Source organism: Notolepis coatsorum, assembly GCF_963971535.1.
Source record: "Notolepis coatsorum genome assembly, chromosome: 1".
In the NCBI taxonomy this organism is placed as follows: Eukaryota; Metazoa; Chordata; class Actinopteri; order Aulopiformes; family Paralepididae; genus Notolepis; species Notolepis coatsorum.
In genome coordinates, this window is record NC_140165.1 from 283,343,026 (window position 1) to 283,364,858 (window position 21,833).

At 42.4% G+C, this 21,833-nt stretch overlaps 1 protein-coding gene across 1 annotated transcript in view; it reads left to right on the forward strand.

Annotated features, from left to right (window-relative positions):
• The window catches only part of eif4g1b (eukaryotic translation initiation factor 4 gamma, 1b), a 153,324-nt gene that overhangs the window by 14,207 nt on the left and 117,284 nt on the right, over positions 1 to 21,833 (forward strand). Inside the window, exons 4-7 of the mRNA XM_084319380.1 lie at positions 1,891 to 1,968; positions 8,226 to 8,258; positions 10,983 to 11,177; positions 13,256 to 13,358. Of these exons, the coding sequence (XP_084175506.1) occupies positions 1,891 to 1,968; positions 8,226 to 8,258; positions 10,983 to 11,177; positions 13,256 to 13,358 (409 nt within the window). The remainder of the gene's footprint in view (positions 1 to 1,890; positions 1,969 to 8,225; positions 8,259 to 10,982; positions 11,178 to 13,255; positions 13,359 to 21,833) is intronic.

The following is a 21,833-nucleotide window of genomic DNA, read 5'->3' on the forward strand; positions in this document are numbered from 1 at the left end:
GAAGAGTATTGCCGGCCAATCAGGGAAGTTGTCAAGGGAACGCATGTACCTCATTGGCCGCCATGGTCGTCAATCACACTCATGTGTCAGGCTAGAAACATGGTGGATGAAAACGATATAGAACGGCTTTAATAAGATATGACTGGCTCATTTAGCACATTATTTATAATGAAATATATTCTTAGTAGGGTTGGGTAGGGTTGTAATCTACCTACCTCAGTTTTTTTTTGCATTACTGAAATGTGGCACCGGTGGATCTCACGTGAATCGGTACTCGGTAGTAACGACGTGATTTCGGTCGATACCCTTAAAAGTACCGTATTCGGTACCCATCCCTTCTCAGGCATGTAGCACAAGACTGTGAACGTTTCTGTGTCCAAAAGGACTTTTGAATGACCTGCCCTCTTGCAAGCTACCCACAGCAGGTTTAGGTCAACAATAACACTTTGTTTTATGCTAAATGAGTTATGACCGGCAGTGGCTGCGTTTGGTGATGTTTGTATTTATAATTACTAGAGAACCAAACCATGGATTCTGGTTTTACATGGTTGTTAGAATCTACTCTCAGACCAAGGAACCATCTCGCGTTCACATAAAAAAAACAAATGAGAATGGCCATTTAATTGTTGAATAGTCTCTATTTGGAGGTGTGATCTTTTGTTTAACAGACATCTCTCAGAAAGCTCAGGGTGCCACGCTGTGCGCTCCTTTTCGTGGTAATACCGAAGTCTGTTCACTCTGCTGCCATCTTGATAACGGGGACTAATGAGACTTGACTCGGACCTGACCTAACATGACAGTTTCAAGTTCAAGTTTCAAGTTCAAGTTTCTTTAATAGTTGTCATACAGAAGTACAGAATACTTTTGTACAAAATGCTTCTTACTGTTGCGCTCCAGAGACTGTGCATGACAAGGTAAGTATGAAATAAAAACATAGTAAAAATTAGAAGTAAAAAAAGAGGTCACAGTGTTCAGTTTAGACATATGTACAATGTTCGTAGACGTAGTTACCATACAATATACAATACTGTGCAGTGTACTAATATACAATACTATATAGTGCAATTTTGAATGGGGAGTCATCGGTCATACTATATATAATTGTTTTTCTTTCATAACACTCTTTCATAACTGTTGTCTATTTGAAGTCACTAGCCCCTTTCACACTGCCCATTAAAGCCGGGAATCGCACCCCATTATGCCGGCATGCCGTTCTGTGTGAAAGGAACAAGCGCGGAATGGGGGGGGGTCAAATTTGATGCAGCATTCTGCCGTCTTCAGGCGTGGTAAAATTGCCAGCGTGGTTTTTCACCAGCTTCCCTGTGTGTGTAAGGGACATCCCGGCATAGCAGGATAGGGGGTGACGTTTTGATGATGTAGTTATTTCTGTGGCGTTTAACTTGTAGGTTATAGTTTAACGACAACTATTTTCATAAGTGGAGCACCACCCACCCGCACAGATGATATAATAATAATAACTCGTAAAAAAAAAAAGACTTACTCTCCAATCGGCTGCTCCATTACCAGCTAGGTCTCCCCTAATTTCTAATACAGGCTTCAATAGAACTGGCACCAAGTAGAGCATAGAATGCTGGTATTCTGATGTGATTAACCTTTTTTCTTTTATAGTTTCCACTTTCCTTGATGACATTTGCCTTGCCTTTCACCAACACAAAGTACACTCCTATTACCTACCCTTTTACTCAAATATTACCTGTCCAAATGTCCTTGTGTTTTATTCAAGCGACACAGAGGCTGGTAAATTAAGCTCTGATCTCTGGGGCCTTAAGTGCAACTGTGACGATTCTGTTGGTGACTTGTGTCGTCGTCGTAGGACCACCACCCTGCTTCTTAATCCCACTCCTCTTTCTCTCTTTTGCCCTCTCGCAGCCCTCCTTCCCCCCCGGGCAGCCGGTCGTGTATGCCTCCCCGCCTCCACAAATGAACCCAACACCACAGCCCCGACAGGTAGGCCCGCCCTGCGCTCCCCCGCCCTGCAACACCAGTCGCTCCACTCGGATCGCGCTAGGCCACGCTCCATTCCAACAAAAAGATGCTCCTTTCCTCCGGTCTTTTCCTCACACATCTGAGGGGCAACCAGTTTACCAGTATGAGTTATTGAAACTCATTGAAATTTGTGGCGGTCAATATCAATATCGGGACTGGCCCGGAAATAGATTTCCCAAATGTATCGTTTTTTCTTACCTTGACCTAGGGCTCTGTCACTAACGATTATTTTGTTATCGATTAAGCAATTCATTTAAACTATTAATTTACAACAATTTACAAACAACAACAATTGATTCTGTTTGCAATTAAATATTTCAAAATGTTTTACTAGTATCTTCAGGTCACATGGGTAGTGACTCTTTGACACCACCTACTGAATACCCAGAGTAGGAGATGAGCCGTGAAGTTTATTTATGTCTATAAATGCTGTGTAGTGTGGATGCATACTGTACCAGCATTTCCGTTAGAACATATTCGTGCCGGTCTGGGTGTCCTGCAAGATTTCTATCTCCGGACATATTCGAGAAATTCCGGTCAGAGTTTTAAACAGCGGTCTGTTATAATCACATTTTTATGAGCTAACGAATTCCGTTATATTGGACATTGTATTAATTACATCAAGCGAAGAATGAGAAATTGATTTGCAGAATCAAATTACTATCTATCGCCTCCCAAGTTAGTGCGATACACTAATCCAGCATCAAGCTCCCGCCCCGCAGGCTCCCGCTGCAGCAGCTGTCACACGCACCCCCAAATGAATCTCGAGTCGACATCGCTTCACCTCGTTGTATCAGACACGTCACACATATCATAATGTTCAACTTCACACACAGCAAACTGTAGTTGATCATCACTGAAACGGAGGGCTAGGGCCTCCACGGGTTGCGTTTAATAGAGCTGGCGGACACTATGGCGTTGTAACTCCTATTAGAGTGTCACACAGAGGCGTGCTGCAGGTATTGTCTTTTATTTGGGAACTAAAGGTGTGTGTGTGGTATTTGGGATATTTCCATGTGTGGTTGTCTACAGAGGACTTGGTCGGGGCACATCACGCTGAACGATTACACTGGCATAAATCAATTACCCTTTCCTGTCAACAACAACATATTAAAGGGCTATTACAGAACAAAGTAGTCTTATTAGCAGGGCTTTCCTAAAAAAAAAGAAAGAAAAAAAAAAGATTCACATCTGAGCGGCGCCATCCGCGCTTTATCAGAGTGAAGCAACAATGAAACAAATTTAATGATTGTTTCGTTCATCGCATAGTCTATTTAATTTTAGCCTATTTTAATACAATTCAAATAATAAAATTGTGCTTAGAGGAATTATTTTCACCGGACATTATGACCGGAGAGATTTAAATATTCGGACTTCAACATATTTTGCCGGTCAAATACCGGTAATTACCGGCTAACGGAAACGCTGTACTGTACATGAGTAGGGTGAGTAACCTACATGCCATTACTGCTTTTTATCTATTGGCTCATTATAAGCTACTTTATTATCTTGAAATAATACACCCGCCCTTTACTATCATATTGTTTATCATTACATACAATGTATATGTTAGCCTAATACACCCGCCCTTTACTATCATATTGTTTATCATTACATACAATGTATATGTTAGCCTGCAGCTAAATCATGAAAAACGGGGAACAAAATTAACTTTTTAGATTTAAAAAAAAACTACCAGCCAGAGAGATCTTTTACCGGCCAAAAATTATAAATAGCTTTTTTGTATATCTCAATGAATTATTCTATGTATTGTGTGTTATCTCTTAGCGCTGGGCGATAAAACGATAATTATTGCGATATATTTTAATAATCGATATCGATCGATAATAAAAATAAATATCAATATATATATATTTGTGACCTGCAACAGGGCAGCTTTAAAACCAGAGACTTAAAGTAATGGCTTTGCTTGTCCAAATGACAATACTGACCAAATTGAGATACATTTTTCTCTTGTCCATTTATTTTGTTTGCTTTCTAATAAAAAAATACAGTTTGAAACCATCTGTACACAGTAGGCTATGTGTGCTAGCAGAGCTAGTCTCCAGTCACGAGTCACGGTGCACATGTGTAGTGGTTTGTCCACCAAAAAAGCGCCAAAAGATAGAAAATAAACTAGCAGAGCCAGAACTATTCAACTCCCCTGGTGCCACAGCCAGCAGAGAAGCCTGTTTTACTTTCGCTTTCAAACCAGCTGCAGCTGTGAGGGGATGTAACACTAAAGATGGCGGCAATCTTTTTTAATACTTATAACAATATCGATAATTATCGATATCGAGTGATATGATAACATTATCATATCGTTATCGTGATATCATTTTTGGCCATATCGCCCAGCCCTATTATCTCTCCACTCCACGCTATGGTAGTGCTTATGCCAGCACAGGAGATGCGATTAAAATGTATTTTTTTATATAGCCGCTTAGTTTGTTCTATGTTTTCTATTTATATTATCTTATTAAATCATCTATATCTATGCTCAATACAAATGGTGTACATTTTCTTAAAGTGTTGAGGCGTGTCATTAATCTTGACATTTACCCTGATTACAACTACACTGCAAACAAATGTAATCTTATCAAGTAAACATATCTTGTATTTGGTACAATAAGTCCAATATTGAGTAGAATTATCTTATCCCCCTGGCAGATAATTTAGCTATTTTTTTTTCCTGATTTGTCAATTTAATCTTGTTTTAAGAAAACAAGGTTACAATTTTCTTAAAACAAGATTAAATTGACCAAAATCAAGAAGAAAATAAGAAATTATCTGCCAGTGGAATAAGATAATTCAAGATAATTCTACTCAATATTGGACTTATTGTACCAAATACAAGATATTTTCACTTGATAAGATAAATTTTTTTGCAGTGTACAAATATGCAGCTACCTGGGCCTCCAGAGCACTTCTAGTATCAGTGGACACACCAAAAACATCCTAGCAAATTCACATGACTCCATAAACATGATTTTTAAGTTATTTCTCCGGCAGCGTGGATATGGATTCCGACGGCACGTGCGCAGGCACAAATATGGACAAATTTTTTTCAGGGGAAACACTGGGCTATATACACTTACTTAATGATTTTACAATATTTTTGCTAATGAAGTGAAATATTTATTATCAACAATCGAGTTCGTTTTTATAGTGTAACTTTTGGCTACTTCATTGATCATCGTCATTGAATGTACAGAGAAAGAGGGAGAGAGAGAGATGGGCTAAGGAGTTGTCACAGGCTGTAGACGCAGGGCTGAACAGCTGTCGTAGCTTCAATAATTTTATGTGGGGGTATTGGGCTTAGCCCCTCCCCTCCAGCTGGAGTTCACATGAAACACGGAAGTTATCAATGCGAGCGAAACATGCACCGTCGAGTCCTGGCTCTAGGCAGAATCGCGAATAGTGGTTTAAGAGAAATTATTTATATTTTGAACGTGATTAATTTTGCACTACCGGTAGTTAGATTACACGTTGCACATGTTATAACTTTGAATGTCTGCCATTTGTTCCTCTCTCTCCTCTTTGTGTGTCTGTTCCTCTCTCTGTCTCTCTGTGTGTCTGTTCCTCTCTCTGTCTGTCTCTCTGTGTGTCCGTTCCTCTCTGTGTGTCTGTTCATGTCTGTCTGTCTGTGTGTGTGTATGTTCCTCTCTCTGTCTCTGTGTCTGTTCCTCTGTCTGTCTCTCTGTTTGTGTCTGTTCCTCTCTCTCTCTGTCTGTGTGTCTGTTCCTCTGTCTGTCTGTGTCTGTTCTTCTGCCTCTGTTTCTGTCTCTCTGTTTGTGTCTGTGTCTCTGTTTCTGTCTCTGTTTCTGTCTCTCTGTTTGTGTCTGTTCCTCTGTCTGTCTCTGTTTGTGTCTGTTCCTCTGTCTCTCTGTTTGTGTCTGTTCCTCTCCGTCTGTGTGTCTGTTCCTCTCTCTGTGTGTCTGTTCCTCTCTCTGTCTGTGTCTCTCTGTGTGTCTGTTCCTCTCTCTGTCTGTTCCTCTCTCTGTGTGTCTCTCTGTGTGTGTCTGTTCCTCTCTCTGTCTGTCTCTCTGTGTGTCCGTTCCTCTCTGTGTGTCTGTTCATGTCTGTCTGTCTGTCTGTCTGTCTGTCTGTCTGTCTGTCTGTCTGTCTGTGTGTGTGTGTATGTTCCTCTCTCTGTCTCTGTGTCTGTTCCTCTGTCTGTCTCTCTGTTTGTGTCTGTTCCTCTCTCTGTCTGTGTGTCTGTTCCTCTGTCTGTCTGTGTCTGTTCTTCTGTCTCTGTTTCTGTCTCTCTGTTTGTGTCTGTCTCTGTTTCTGTCTCTGTTTCTGTCTCTCTGTTTGTGTCTGTTCGTCTGTCTGTCTGTTTGTCTGTCTCTGTTTGTGTCTGTTCCTCTGTCTCTCTGTTTGTGTCTGTTCCTCTCCGTCTGTGTGTCTGTTCCTCTCTCTGTGTGTCTGTTCCTCTCTCTGTCTGTGTCTCTCTGTGTGTCTGTTCCTCTCTCTGTGTCTGTTCCTCTCTCTGTGTGTCTCTCTGTGTGTGTCTGTTCCTCTCTCTGTCTGTGTGTCTGTTCCTCTCTCTGTCTGTGTCTCTCTGTGTGTCTGTCTCTCTGTGTCTGTTCCTCTCTCTGTCTGTCTCTCTGTGTGTCTGTTCCTCTCTCTTGTCTGTCTCTGTGTGTGTCTGTTCCACTCTCTTGTCTGTCTCTGTGTGTCTGTTCCTCTCTCTCTGTGTGTGTGTCTGTTCCTCTCTCTGTCTGTGTCTTTCTGTGTGTCTGTTCCTCTCTCTGTCTGTGTGTCTGTTCCTCTCTCTCTGTCTGTCTCTCTGTCTGTGTGTCTGTTCCTCTCCGTCTGTGTCTTTCTGTGTGTCTGTTCCTCTCTCTGTCTCTCTGTGTGTCTGTTCCTCTCTCTCTGTCTGTCTGTGTCTGTTCCTATCCCTTGTCTGTCTCTCTGTGTGTGTCTGTTCCTCTCTCTGTCTGTCTCTCTGTGTGTCTGTTCCTCTCTCTCGTCTGTCTCTGTGTGTGTCTGTTCCTCTGTCTGTCTGTCTCTCTGTGTGTGTCTGTTCCTCTCTCTTGTCTGTCTCTCTGTGTGTGTCTGTTCCTCTCTCTTGTCTGTCTCTCTGTGTGTGTCTGTTCCTCTCTCTGTCTGTTTCTCTGTGTGTGTCTGTTCCTCTCTCTGTGTGTGTCCGTTTCTCTGTCTCATTTCTGCACCTGAGGTGTCTGCCCGTCCGCTGCACCAACCCGCACATTTGAAAGTATTAACAGGGAGTAAAAAGCCCACACAAGATGTTAGCTCTTTCTCTGTGTGGTGCTGATGTATAGGGCTGGGTATTGTCTGATTTATTTCTATACCCGTGCCAATACCGAAATCTGGCATTCGATACCAATACCGAAGTAATTCTTTTTTTTAATACTTTACTTTGCTGGGTAATGCGCTGTATTAGCCAATCGGAGGCTTTCTTACTTTTTGGATTGGTTGAACAGAAGAAACGGCCAATCACCAGCCTTATATCTTGGAGCAAAACATGCTCACTGATGCTGATGAGATTAAATACTCAGTTCAGTGTTTCCCACAGGATTTTGTGAGACTGTGGTGGGTGAACCTCTGACCCTCTAGGGGTGTCCGGGGGCATGCTCCCCCGATTTGTTTTTGTTGGTACATTTTAAAGTTAAATGCATCAATCTGGTGCACTTTGAGGGCAAAATAAAGAGGCTAGATCTATGATGAACCTTGTGCTCAAAACACAAAATCGACTAGACTCGAGCATACATTTGAGCCATCAAAGAAATGAAGCAGAAGTGGTTACCTGTGTTGAACTGATTTATTTAAAGAAAATATATACTTGATTACTATTACTACTACTGCCAATACTACTGATACATCCCTATTGGCAAACTTTATATTTAAAAATATTTATAAAAAAAAATATATATATTATAATAATGTTTTATAAAAATATTATTTTCCGTTAATTATAAAACTTTGGCGGGACATATTAGACTGTGGCGGGCCACCACATTCTAGGTAATTAATCGGAAACACTGGTATCGAATCTTTATTTTATTAAAAAAAAAAAAAAAAGTATACTCTAGTATTGAAGCAATTTGATCGATGTCATACAAGTGTTGCATTTGGATACCCAGCCCTACTGCTGTCCAGGTGAGAGGGTGTGGGAGGTTGACTCCTGCTTGTCCTCCTGATGTGTCTCTAACTCACTGTCCTGTCTGCCTCTTCTCCTCCCTCCCCTCTAGTTTGTCCCAGGGCCCCGGCCTATACACCAACAGGTACTAACAGCACAACTCACTAACCTGGGACCCACTCACTCACTCACTCATTTACTCACTCACTCACTCATCTGGGTCAAATAGTATCAGCAAATCATTCTCAGTATTTTTGACCTGCTTGTGTGATGGAATTGGAGAAGTCTGTTTAAAACTCCTCGGAAATACCGCCCATCGTCATCCAAGTCAGAGGATGTGTGAGCTTTTGACAGGGATTCATCTGTAGTGCTGCTGCCCTTCATGGGTTAGGGTTAGGCTCATGTTTCCAAACTGGGTGGAGGGCAGGCTAGAGGAAGGGAGGAAGTCCTTCCTAGCATGAATGACATCTGTTAACACTTGAGGAATGTCAGATGGGTGGAGTTAGCCACATGATGACAAAACAATGAGATGATATTTTAGACCAGTTTGAAAGTCAGTTTAGTCTACTTTTCTTCATATGATCGACAACTTACAACTCACTGATGTAATCCAGTTTGATACTGTTGCCTCCTGCTTTTATCACATTCTCTCTCTCTCTCTCTCTCTCTCTCTCTCCCTCTCTCTCTCTAATATTCATTTATCTAAAAACACAGGATTACATGGTTCACATCAAAGTCGACCTTTCCACATTCAGCAGTGATTACCCTTATTTTCTACTTAATAATCTGTTCAAAGAATGAATTTTCTCTTTATTTCTACAATAATAAATCCAATGACTGTAGCGACCCAATTCAAATTTCTCAATGTGACTCACAGTGGAATGAGATGGAATCATTGCACTAACAAAACAGTAAGCCTGAGAATTAATAGCAAAAATACAAATAGCCTACAATGAATAATATATGAGTGAAAATCCTTGGAAAGCAGAGCGGCAACGTACCAGTAACTGAGACCAACATACCAGTAACTGAGACCAACATACCAGTAACTGAGACCAACGTAATGGTAACTGAGACCAACATACCAGTAACTGAGACCAACGTACCAGTAACTGAGACCAACATACCAGTAACTGAGACCAACGTACCAGTAACTGAGACCAACGTACCAGTAACTGAGACCAACATACCAGTAACTGAGACCAACATACCAGTAACTGAGACCAACGTACCAGTAACTGAGACTCTGTATGTGTTGCTTTCATGATTGCTGTTAACATGTAACAACTCTTGAACTTACTAATGCGGTGCCGCTGGATAGTGTAGAGGTCTAAGCACTCTCCTACCACCGCAGAGACCCGGGGTTCAAATCCCAGTATCAGCGGTACCTCCGGCTTGGTCAGTCGTCCCTACGAACACAATATTGGCAGTGTTCGCCGGTGGGTAACTGGTGGGGTATGAGTCCTGGTTGTTGGAGCAGCTCCCCTACTGTTCAGCAGGAGAGGGGATCTGGGGCAGATATAGCGCAAACCTCCACATAGTATACATTATGCTCTCCCAATGAAACTCTTGGTTGAAAAGAAGCAGCTGAAGGCTCCACATGTATCGGGGGAAGCATCTGGTAGTCTATACCCTCCCCAGTCCGATAGCAGGGCAGTGCAATGACCAGGAAGGGAATTGACATAACGACTGGGGGGTGATGATACATTTTTTCTTTTAAACTTACTAATGGAAACCAGAGTTTGCTTCTTGAGAAATGGCTCTGAGAGAAAGGAAACATGGGAGATGTTGGTGCCATCTGATAATATTACTCTCATTCATTTCCACTGAATATTCCACCCCCCATCAGTTCCAGTTCTTTATCGTGTGTCATCTGGATCACACCCCTGACCTTATGCCCTGAGAACCATCAGGCTTTATGTAAACCATCAGTCAAGGGGTGATTGTCTCTGTATAAACCAGTTAATCCAATATAACCTATCCACATACTTGAGCTGGGTTGGGTAGAGAATAGATATGCCAGTTGAAGCCTGCATGTGAAACTAGCCTGTAAGTGTCCTGTTGTAATTTGATAACAAACATGGTATGCACTGTGCATATTTTTCTGCATGCTGCTTATTAATCCACTGCTTTCCTCACTCTAGCTGGTCTATGGGTGCTATGCTCTGTAACTGATTGTAGTGCTCTCTCTCTCGCTTCCATGTCTTTGTGTGGTCTGTGTTTGTGCTGCTGAAGGGAGGATTCAGGTCGCTGCAGGTAAACTCACCTTCCTCTTTCCTCCTCCTCCTCCTCTGGAGTGTGTATATTTGGCAGGGGTGTTGTGTCGCCGGGGGGTGGTGGGTGGTTCCTGGGCCCTCGGTAGAATGTCAATGAGGAAACTGTGAATGGACCGTAGCCGTTTTATCTCCCCTGGCAGCCGCCGCCAATATGCTTCCAGTTTGGACGGCAGCCATGGATTCCCAGGACAAAGTAGCAGGCTAGTTGTCAGGCTGTACCAGCCACGGGCCTGGTTGAAGTGACAGACTTGGGAGTGGGTGGGGTGAGGTGGGGTGGGGGGTATGAAGGGACAGCGGGTTGGCTTGATTTGTAAAGAGCTTACAGAGAGGCAACTGACTACTTCTTGATATCTCTCTTTCTCTGTTTTCCCATCCCTCTCTCTTCCACCAACCATCCTATTCTCTCTCCCTCCATCTGTTCTCTCCTTCCCTCCATCCCATGTCTACCCCCTCCACCCCTTACTCTTCTCCACCTCGAACTCCCTTTTCGTCACCTCCCGCTTCGTTGTCGTCGTCCCTATCCTTCCATCCTCTCGTCTCCTCCTACTCCCTTCACCTCCTTCACCTTCCTCCCTCCCTCCCTCCCTCTCCAGGCGTTCTATGGCAGCCGGCCCACCATGCCCCCCAGCAGCGGGCAGCGGGGGGTTCCTCCCAGTAGTGCCCCGAGGCCCGTGGCGCCCACCCATGTCTACCAGGCGGGCCCCGCCTCCCAGATGATGATGATCCCTCAGCAGCAGCTGTCCTTCCCCAGCTCGCCGCAGGGCCCTGCCTACTTTATCCCTGGACAGGTAGGACACGCCCTACTATAATATTTGGGAAATTGTGCACACATTCCGATCATTTTTGTCACGTCTGCGTGGGGGTCTGGACGTAGTTGTGGCGCGCACATTCCAGCGCATCCCAAAGTGTGCTGTATGTTATGACCTTAGTGTGCTAGCTTAAAAAATCGAGCTAAAAGTCATCCACAATTTTATGACTGTTGCTATATTGCTAGCTACAGAAATACTAGCCCAGTCCTCTAGATATGACAATATAATCTTGGATTTCAATAAAAGTTCCTTTGTAATTAAAATGAAATGATGCACTCAAGTGGGTTTTGAAGTTACCCAGGTAGCCTACAACTGAACTGATACAGAAGTGCTATATTGCATTTTCAAACTGTCAAAGTTATTCAGTAGCCTACATAATCAGAAATACATATCATGATAAAATGCTTGATACTGAAAGGACACGATTCACAGGTAGGCTGTATGCGTTTCTTGTATACAGACGAGAATGACATAATATATACAATTTATGACCATATGCCATTTTTGGGTCGGTACCGACCCCGTCGGGTGGAACAGGTTAAAGGAACATGCCAACGTTATGGGCAATGTGCTTACCATCTTCTCTAGAGTCGAACAAGAAGATAGAGGCCTCTCTGTGCGTTCAGTAGACGGCTATCTGGCTGCATGCTAGCCTAGCACAGCACAAATTAATGGATACGGAACACTAGCATAGTTTAAAACTCAAGGGGAGGTATTTTTGGCCAACAGCTAGGCTAGCTTGCAGCCGGATAGCTTCCTACTGAAAGTCTGAAGGTTCTTCCTTTTTTGCTGCATTTTAAAGTATGATCTTCGACCACTGTGTGTCGACTTGTAACTGTCTTAACTATTTAAAAAAAAAAAATATATATATATATAATAATAAACACTACCCCTATCCCATCCATGGGATACTATACTACCTCTAACTCATCCACAGGACACTAACCCATCCATAGGATACTACCCTAACCCCTAACCCATCCACAGGACACTAACCCATCCATAGGATACTACCCCTAACTCATCCACAGGACACTAACCCATCCATAGGATACTACCCCTAACCCATCCACAGGACACTAACCCATCCATAGGATACTACCCCTAACCCATCCACAGGACACCAACCCATCCATGGGATACTACCCCTAACCTATCCATAGGATACTACCCCTAACCCATCCACAGGACACTAACTCATCCACAGGACACTAACCCATCCATAGGATACTACCTCTAACCCATCCATAGGACACTAACCCATCCATAGGATACTACCTCTAACTCTAACCCATCCACAGGACACTAACCTATCCATAGGATACTACCTCCAACCCATCCACAGGACACTAACCTATCCATAGGATACTACCTCTAACCCATCCATAGGACACTAACCCTAACCCATCCATGAGCGGTTAGGGGGCGACAGTGGCTCGGGAGGTAGAGCAGTCGTCTGGCAATCCCGAGGTTCCCGGTTCGATTCCCGCTCCTCCCGGGCAGCGTGCCGATGTGTCCTTGAGCAAGATACTTAACCCCTAATTGCTCCCAATGAGCAGGTTGGCACCTTGCATGGTTGCCTCCACCGGCGTGTTAGACGGCGCTCTCTCCACCACCATCATCAAAACACAGAATGAGGGAATATCTTTTAGTTGTTCCATCCCTCCAGTAGAGGTCCAGAGACTTGTAGAATATATGCCAAGGTGCATTGACGCATGAAGACATTTCATGATGGTTTTTCCTTTTTTCAATTGGTCACCCGTCTGTATGTTCATTGCCATGGTTACCCCATACCTCCGACTAGAGCACTCGGAACACTAGTCGGGTCGTAAGTACACGTCTTCCGACATGAGAAGTGGGAGCTCCTCAAATGCACTCGAGCCCTTTTAACGGCAGGATAAGTTGCAGTGTACAAAGTTCTTGTGGCCTGTAATAATTACTGTGTAATAACTGTACATCTTGAACGGTGTCCCACTCATTCTTGTAAATTTGTGCTTATTTGATTGCAATGTCTTAAAATGTCTTTGTTGCTCATCTCTTTCTCTCCCTCCCTTCAGTACCGATCGGCAACCTACGTGACCACACCCCAGCAGTACCAGGTGCAAGCAGGCACCCCTAGCTTCTACCCCGGGACCAGCCCCGCTGAATATGGTACTTATGGTAAGAGGCTCTGTTTGGGGCCTCGCCTAACATACACACATACACACACACCTACACGTGTGTGTATATGCGTGTGTGTGGGTGTGTGCGTGCACACAAGTAATTTTTTGCAAGTCCAAATTAAGTCTTTGGTTCCAAATCAAGTCTAGTCTCTTATGGTTGTAATGAGCATTTTATTAGGCTATATCAATCTTGTGGTGATGGAAAATACATAAAGATTAATGTTACTCAGGGTAATGGGAACATATTGCTAACATTATTAGCCATGCAATACTCACTGTAACCTATTTTTCATTAACAGTAATAATACAACTATAGAAAATGGGAGAAAAAGTGGATTAAAAAAAAAACAGTAATAATACAACCGAATTGTATACTTACACTGGGTCTCCAACTAATCTATATAATCTACTGTAAATGAACACATCCCTCTAGCCTCTCAAACACTGTGTAATGGTAACCTAATAAGCCAGTAGCGTTACGTCGTCAACAATAAACCTGTAACCTGCCTGCAGCCGACGTTAACACTTTGAGTGCCAGCGACGTGTTATGTCGTTATTTCATGCCCCCCGTTGAGTGCCGACGGCGCGAATTGTCGTTTTTTTTTATTTTTTATTAGCGATCTGACTTCATATTTCATCAACCGAGTCTCCCGTTGGTACAGCAGCCCCTCTAGTAGCTCCGATGGGAAAATACCGCCCCCTATCGTCTATCCCTGTGTAACTGCAGGCCATTCGATTACACTGGTGGATCTGTGGGGGGGGGGAGCCTACTGGCTCCACTATGCTGGCGAGGGATCTGATGAAGAGGGAAGTGATCGCGAGATGGAAAGCAGCCTGGAATATATATTTACAGCAGCCAATAATCGATCAATAAACGCGATCGATATTTGGTATGGTGATCAGGAATTGGAATAATCTTTTTGGAGAACATCTGATCTAAGGTAAGGAGTCTGTTACCAGTTTTAGGATAATCAGAGCTGTTTTCACTGAGATAACAGCGTGTCCCGTATGTGTGTGTGTGTGCTGTTGAGGAAATAAGAGAATCGATTTCTCAGCTCTCTTCTATAGCGTGCATAAGTACACATATACTATCGATAATCTAGCGTTTATTTGAAAACGATTCATAAATAGGCAGACAAATGACAACGTGTCTAGTGTATTCGAGAATATTCCAATAAATGCCGTTTATGACGGAATCTTTATATTTTCCTGAAATCTTCGAGAAAACGATAGCTTTTCGAAATGCTATAAAAGGGATATCAACCGATTAAAAAAAAAATCCGTTTCGACAATGTTGACTGCAAACAAGTCATTGATAAGCGACGGGCAGATTAGACACATAGCCATAATTTAAAACATAGATTATGCGTTTTTAACGCTATCATTGAAGTGGGTGGCGGTATTCAAGGGGGTAAAAAGGAAAACATGACCGGCACTGAAAGTGTTAATAATTAACATGGTCTTCCTATTGGTTTAACGTTAGCCGGCAGATGGTGGCAGCAGAACGTGGATGATTAATCTGCCATTTTTATAGTCATGGCAAAGCCATGCGAACAAGTGTGGCAAGCAAACAAATACTTGTTCAAAATATTCAACAAATGCCAATCGAATCAAGTTAACACCCGTTAGCTACAAAGCTAGTAGCAAGCTAATGTTGGATTGCTGATGCTGAGCTAAACATGCTTGCTAACCGTCTATAGCCGCTAACATTAACTTTCCCATTACCAGTGACTTATTGATTATTTTGATACCTCAGACGTTGCATTTAGAAATTATTTTGTTTGGGCCTTGTGTGAAGTTATTATAGCCAACGGTTTTGACAAATTGCTCTGCAGCTGCAGGTGTGTTCGCCATGGCATGATTTCAGCACCATTCTCCACTAGACAGCTCCCTCCAATCATGGTGCTGCTGCAGCTTACAGTATGTGGCCGTGCGCACTAGATGCCTAAGGTTATGCATGATAGTAAGGAAGGGAACGACATTCAGCTAATTTCCTTAACCTCTTCCGCCCGTGCGGTCTGGCACAGGATCGCAAATGACATCACGTCATAAATCAGTCTCTCATAATTAGCGTTTTCTTTTTTAAACTACACTTCCCAACTGCCTTCAAACAAATGACTAGTGTATGATTTTTTTTTATTTATCTTATTACTCAGGATTATATACCACAAAACTGAACGTTATTGGCATATATTGGAGCGCAGTTAGTTTGTCTCCCCTATTTTGAACATTTAGCAACCATCCGATTTTAAATCAGTTTAAAAATGTCTGAGCTGGGGGCGGTCAGGTGGCGTAGCGGAGATTGCGTTCGTCACCAACCCCGGAGACGCTAGGATTCGCCTGTTCGAATCCAGCTCACAGCTCCGGGGTTGTCACCAGCTTGGCTGGCCGTTCACACTAATACAATTTGCAGTATTAGAGGGTGGGAGAAGCTGGCGGGGTGGGTCCGGGTCGTTGTAAACAGCGACTCCTACAGTTCGGTCGGGGCGCCTGCTACGCGCGGATAGGATCTGAGTGGGATAGTGTGATCCTTCCACACGCTACGCCCTCTCAGTGAAAGTCCGCGCTGCCAGGTGAAAAGAAGCGGTTGATTGGCTAGACGTGTGTCGGAGGAAGCACGTGATAGTCTCCACTCTCCCAGACCGACTGGGGGGTAAGTGCGCAGCGACCAGGAAGGGGATTGGGAAATTGGCATAACGACTAACATTGGGATGGGAGAAAATCGGAGGGAAAAGGAGGGGGAAAAAAGATCAGTAAAAAAAAGAAAAAAAAATGTCTGAGCTGTTGCAAGAATAAAAAACCTACAGTAGATTTCATTTTCTGTTCTTCATACACGCCTGGTGATACTAAATCCAAATTGAGGCCCGATCCATAGTGTGCAAGTTGGCTATAATAAGGTAATTTATAGGCCTCATATTCTATATTCTATAATAATATTTCAAATTGCATGGGTCCGGATGGCAGAATTCAGTACTGTATCTACAAAACCTTCTCTTTAATTGTCTTCCCTTTATTCATTTCCTTAGATATTTTGTACACGTGATCTCAAGAAGGTACTGAACGAGCTCAGTGGCAGTTTCTTATGTCTGGTCATTTTTAGCATGGTGTTATTCACTGTCAAATATGTAAAGAAAAATCATAATTCATATTCTCTTTTTGTTTCATCACAATTTAAGCAAGCCTAGTAATAGACACAATATTTTTGACACTGGGAATACATTCACCGAGGTCTAGGGCTGGGCGATATGACGATATTATATAAATATCGGGTACAGTTCATAAACGTAGCGGTGGTGATGTTGCAGGTGACTTATTAGGTTGGATGTATTATAAGTTGTTGCCCTTTTCCCTCCTCATGGAACTTCTGCATTCCATTTGTTACAAATAGCAAGCAAACTTTTCCCCCTCTGAAACTATTACACACTATCGACGCCATCTTTGTTTACATCCGCGCTGCTTCAGAAACGTACGTGGCTACGTCACAGCCAAGAAAGGGAGTGCTGGATTTGTTTAAAACGCACTCTTCCTAAACCACACGCTATCAGTCGTACCACACCGTTCGCTACGGTAGCCGAGGCGCAAGATCCCTCTAGAATACCTTGGCATCTAAAAGACTACGCCCATTGACTACAGCTCCAAATGTGATTGGCTGATCAAACTGTTACTCCACACCTGGGCTCCTGTAAGTGTGCAGGCAGGTCATGCTAGAATACCCTCGATGGATGAAAGTCTGCCCAGTGACTTGTGAAAAGAAATCTCTGATTGGCTGTTATTTTCTCCTGTACAAAAACCCTCTAATGCGCAGTGAATGGGGCGAAAACAACTATGGCGAGTGAAACAGTGCGGTTTTAACAGATTAGCGACACAAACTATTTTAATACATTTGATTAAAATTTTTTTTTTTTTTTTTTTATTAATATTTTATTTCTTCTGCGGCTCACAGGGCCTTCTCTGAATACCTTGAAGGCCCTGAAAATTCGCCACTATATATATTATATATATATGATGATGATGCACACACACATTTACAGTGTTTTGTTTACCAGTAGGATATTATAACATTGCTGATAATAAAAATCATAAATCTAAACTATCAAGTCTCCCGCGATTTTATATTACTATATATTAAAAGTATAGGCAGACCATTCCTTGGTTACAAGATTATTTTCTCACAGTAGTGTGTGTGTATTTTTGGCTAAAGTGGATAGAAAACAGTACTGTGCAAAAGTCTTAGTGTCAGTAGACTACTCTTTTAGATTTTTAGAAATGTTTAATAAAATTATTTTTGAAAGCATCTTCATGGTTTAATGCAGACATATGTTGCAGGGACTATTTTAATCGTCATGTTAGCGTGACTGTAGGCTTCAAAGGGTCAAGCATTTTTAAGGGCTTTAGAGTAAATGTCAAAATATCGTGATGTACATCGTGTATCGTGACATAGCCAAAAAATATCGTGATATCATTTTGAGGCCATATCGCCCAGCCCTACTGAGGTCCATAGATGTCCCTAGATACCAAGAACATGCAAATGGACCTTGTAGAAGTGGAGCAATATTCCATTTACTTAGGTATGTATTTTAGGCGGATTTTCAGAAAATAGGGCTCCGGGCTTAACACATTGGTTGCCAACAACGAGATTTCTCGTTATTGGCCACCATGCGTTGGTTGCCAATAACGAGATTTCTCGTTATTTAATCGTTATTTCTTTTATTAGCGATATCCATTCATTTTTCATCCGTCCAGCCTGACGTTATCATTGGGAATGGCTCTGAGCTCAAAGGACAAATACTGCCCCCTATCGTCTCCCAGATGGTAATGCACATCATTGGATTGGATTGAGTGAAAAAGTGCATCAGAGAAAAACTCCGGTCCAGGGTTTTCCCATCTCTGGCAAGCAGTGTCTGTTACCAGATTCCCTGCCGAGGCTCGGAGCAGCTTTCGATTATGCGTTTCGGACTATAACGTTGGATCAATAAACACGATCAATATTTGGAATGGCGATCAGGAATTGCATTAATTTTTTTGCAGAACATTTGATCTGAGGTAAGGAATCTATGTTACCAGTTTTGGGTTAATCAGAGTTGTTTTTCACAGATTTCACAGTGTGTGTGTGTGGCATTAGGCGCTGAGCGCGGCACGAATAAATGATTTTTCAGCCCGCTTTTGTATCGTGCATAAGAACACAAATACTCTTGATAATCTAGCGTTTATTTGAAAACTATTCATAAATCAGCCGGAAAATGACAATGTGTTTTGTGTATTCCAGTAAATGGCCAATTTTGCGGAATTTCTCTGAAATTACTAGAACTCTCCGAAACTCATATTCAAAGCGGTATAAAGCGGAAATGTACTGATGAAAAAACAATCTGTTTCATACATGTTGACTGCAAGCAAGTCATTGATAAGCGACGGGTGTATTATTCCCCTTTTCCACTGCATGGTACCTACTCGACTCTACTTTACTCTACTCTGCATTTTCGGTTTTCCATTACCAAAATATTATATATATAATGTGACACACTGCAGACCACTGATTGGTCAGAAGAGAAGCGTCACACGTTGGAGCGTCTGCACAAAAACAGAAAGCTGCCATCTTTAATGCCTCGCTTAGGATTCATTATTTGTTTGCAGCAGGAACAAGTGCAATAAACAAAAAAGGATACATTCACTGTGTATTCTGCCTCATTTATTGATGAAACAAAACCGACATCAACACAATTTACCACCGAGCGGAGAGTTTACTCTCACAAAAAGATCACTGATTTGTTAAGCTTGTTGTTAGCTTAGGTGCCAATGTGCTTGCGTTTTACTATGGCTAGCGTACATAGCGTGATCAATATAACTCGCTATTGATTGTTTGTACTAGTAACGTTAATGCTAGTAGAATAGACACAACGTGAGGTAATCACCATCCATTTTAAACCGGTTATTACCTAATGCTAACGTTAGCAGATAGACGCGAGAGGTAACGTTAAAGCTTGTTGTTAGCTTACGTGCTAATGTGCTTGCGTTTTACCATGGCTAGCGTACATAGTGTGATCAATATAACTCGCTATTGATTGTACTAGTAACATTAATGCTAGTAGAATAGACACAACGTGAGGTAATCACCATCCATTTTAAACCGGTTATTACCTAATGTTAATGTTAGCAGATAGACACGAGAGGTAACGTTAACGTTAGCAGAATAGACACAATGAGAGTCTGGTTAATGTTGTTATTGATTGATTGAAAACTGTTTTACTCTGGCTTGCTCCAAGCCCTCACCGACATAGCTATGCTGGAGCTCTCATGCTGTACACCAGCGGCCCCGCCTCCCCACACGGAGACAAACGGAGTACTACCTGCAGTGGAAAAGGAACGAAGTACCAGGTACCTAAAGCGGGTAGAGTCGAGTAGGTACTATGCTAGGGCTGTCCCCGACTAAAGATTTGGATAGTCGACTATGATTGGCCAAAATTTGCCGTTAGTCGACAAAAAAAAATTATATATATATATATATTATTATTATTTTTTTTTTTTTATCATTCCATTTGGGCTGTGGGGGGTGCTTAACCCTTTCAGTGCCACTGACGACATATCTCGTTTTATCAGCCCCCCCATTGAGTGCCCACGACGACAAATATCGTTATTTTTTATTAGCGATCTGAATTATATTTCATCAACCAAGTCTCCCGTTGGTACACCAGCCCCTACAGGAGCTCAGATTGGAAAAAAGCGCCCCCTATCGTCTATCCCTGTGTAACTGCAGGTCAGTCGCTTAGACTGACCTGGGATCTGTAGATCTCTGGGGGGGGAGCCAACTGGCTCCTTGTGCTGGCGAGCAGTCTGCTCAAGAGGGATCTGCTCGCGGGACGGAAATCAGCCTGGAATATATATTTACAGCAGCCAATAATCAATCAATAAGCGTGATCGATATTTGGAATGGCAATCAGGAATTGGAATACTCTTTTTGGAGAACATCTGATCTAAGGTAAGTAGGGATTGGTACCGAATTCTGTACTTTTAAAGGTACCTACCGAAACACGTCGGTACTACAGAGTATCGATTCACGTGAGATCCAACGGTGCCTACTTTCGGTTATGAGAAAGAAAGAAAAAAAGTCCGATGACATCACGTTTTGTTTACCGCAAAATGAACGTTAATGTCAACGGCACAATACATGTTTTCAAACTCTTTGGGTGTTTGCAATTCATGGGGAGTGTATATGTCTCTGATATCTTGGTACAGTGGGCACACTGGGCAGGTTGTTGGAAAGTGTAGCTCATTTTCCACCTCTGCTCTTGAAACACTACTAACGTTAGCTCCAAAGAGTCCAAACTTCCACTCCTTTCTAAACTTTATTTTGTTATCTGCTCGCGCTGCCGCGGTGGGTTTTCTTTTTAGCGGTCGGCTTATTCCTTCCATAGTTTCACATATTTGTAACTTATTTAACGTTATAGCTAACGTTATCTAATCGTCTGGCATAACGTTAGCTCCCTAACGTTAGCAAGCGCAGTCAGGAGGACAGAAGAGTACCGGATGTGACGTTGGTAAACAAGCCACAGTCTGTTACTAGGGGTGCACCGATGTATCGGTCGGGTATCGGTATCGGCCGATAAGTGCCTTGTTGACTGCAATCGGCCTATCGGCCGATAAGCTCGAATGTGCCGATGGCAGTAGCCGATAAATATCCATCAATTTGTGTAGCGTCAAAAGACAAAAAAAAGTTCACTCGCGACCTGCATAATGCCGTCCCCAGTTCCCCCCCCACACACACACACAAGCTACTGCATCAAAGTTACTAGTTATGATTAACAAGGCATTCGTTTTGTGGCATTAACGTTATATAGTTAGTGTTACACATTCAATAACATCAGCATATTATTTACCCGAACGTAGCAAGCATTAGGTGTTCATACTAGCTCAGTTCCTTCCGTTGCTCATAGAGCCATGAGTTTTACCCATTCTGCAATCTGTTAATAAAGTTTTCAATCAGACACATGTATAGAAAGGCTTTGTGAGCACAATTTGTAACACAAATATACAGTAGTTTCATAAAAAAATATATATATATATTACAAAAAAAAAAATTACAAAGAAAATATATAAGTTGTTTGTTTTTTTTGCCACAAATATTGGTACCGGCCGATTGTGTTAGTTGAACCATCGGTATCGTGGCAATTTTCATATCGGTGCATCCCTATCTGTTACGTAAGTCCAAACACCGCGGCAGAGCGGGTCTTCGCCAAAGACAGTGAGTGACCGAAAATAACTGCTATAATACTCAATCAGCAGCAGAGTAGTTCATTGCTGCTAGATTGTTTGTTTGTTTAATCAGTTGTAAAATACTTTCATTTATTTGTTATTTAAATATATAGATGTGTATTCGAATTTTTAGAAACTAAAGTACAGAAAAAAAGTACTGTTGGGTACCCTATCTATTCACCGGTACCAGTACCGGTATTGGTTCACATGTGAACGGTACCCATCC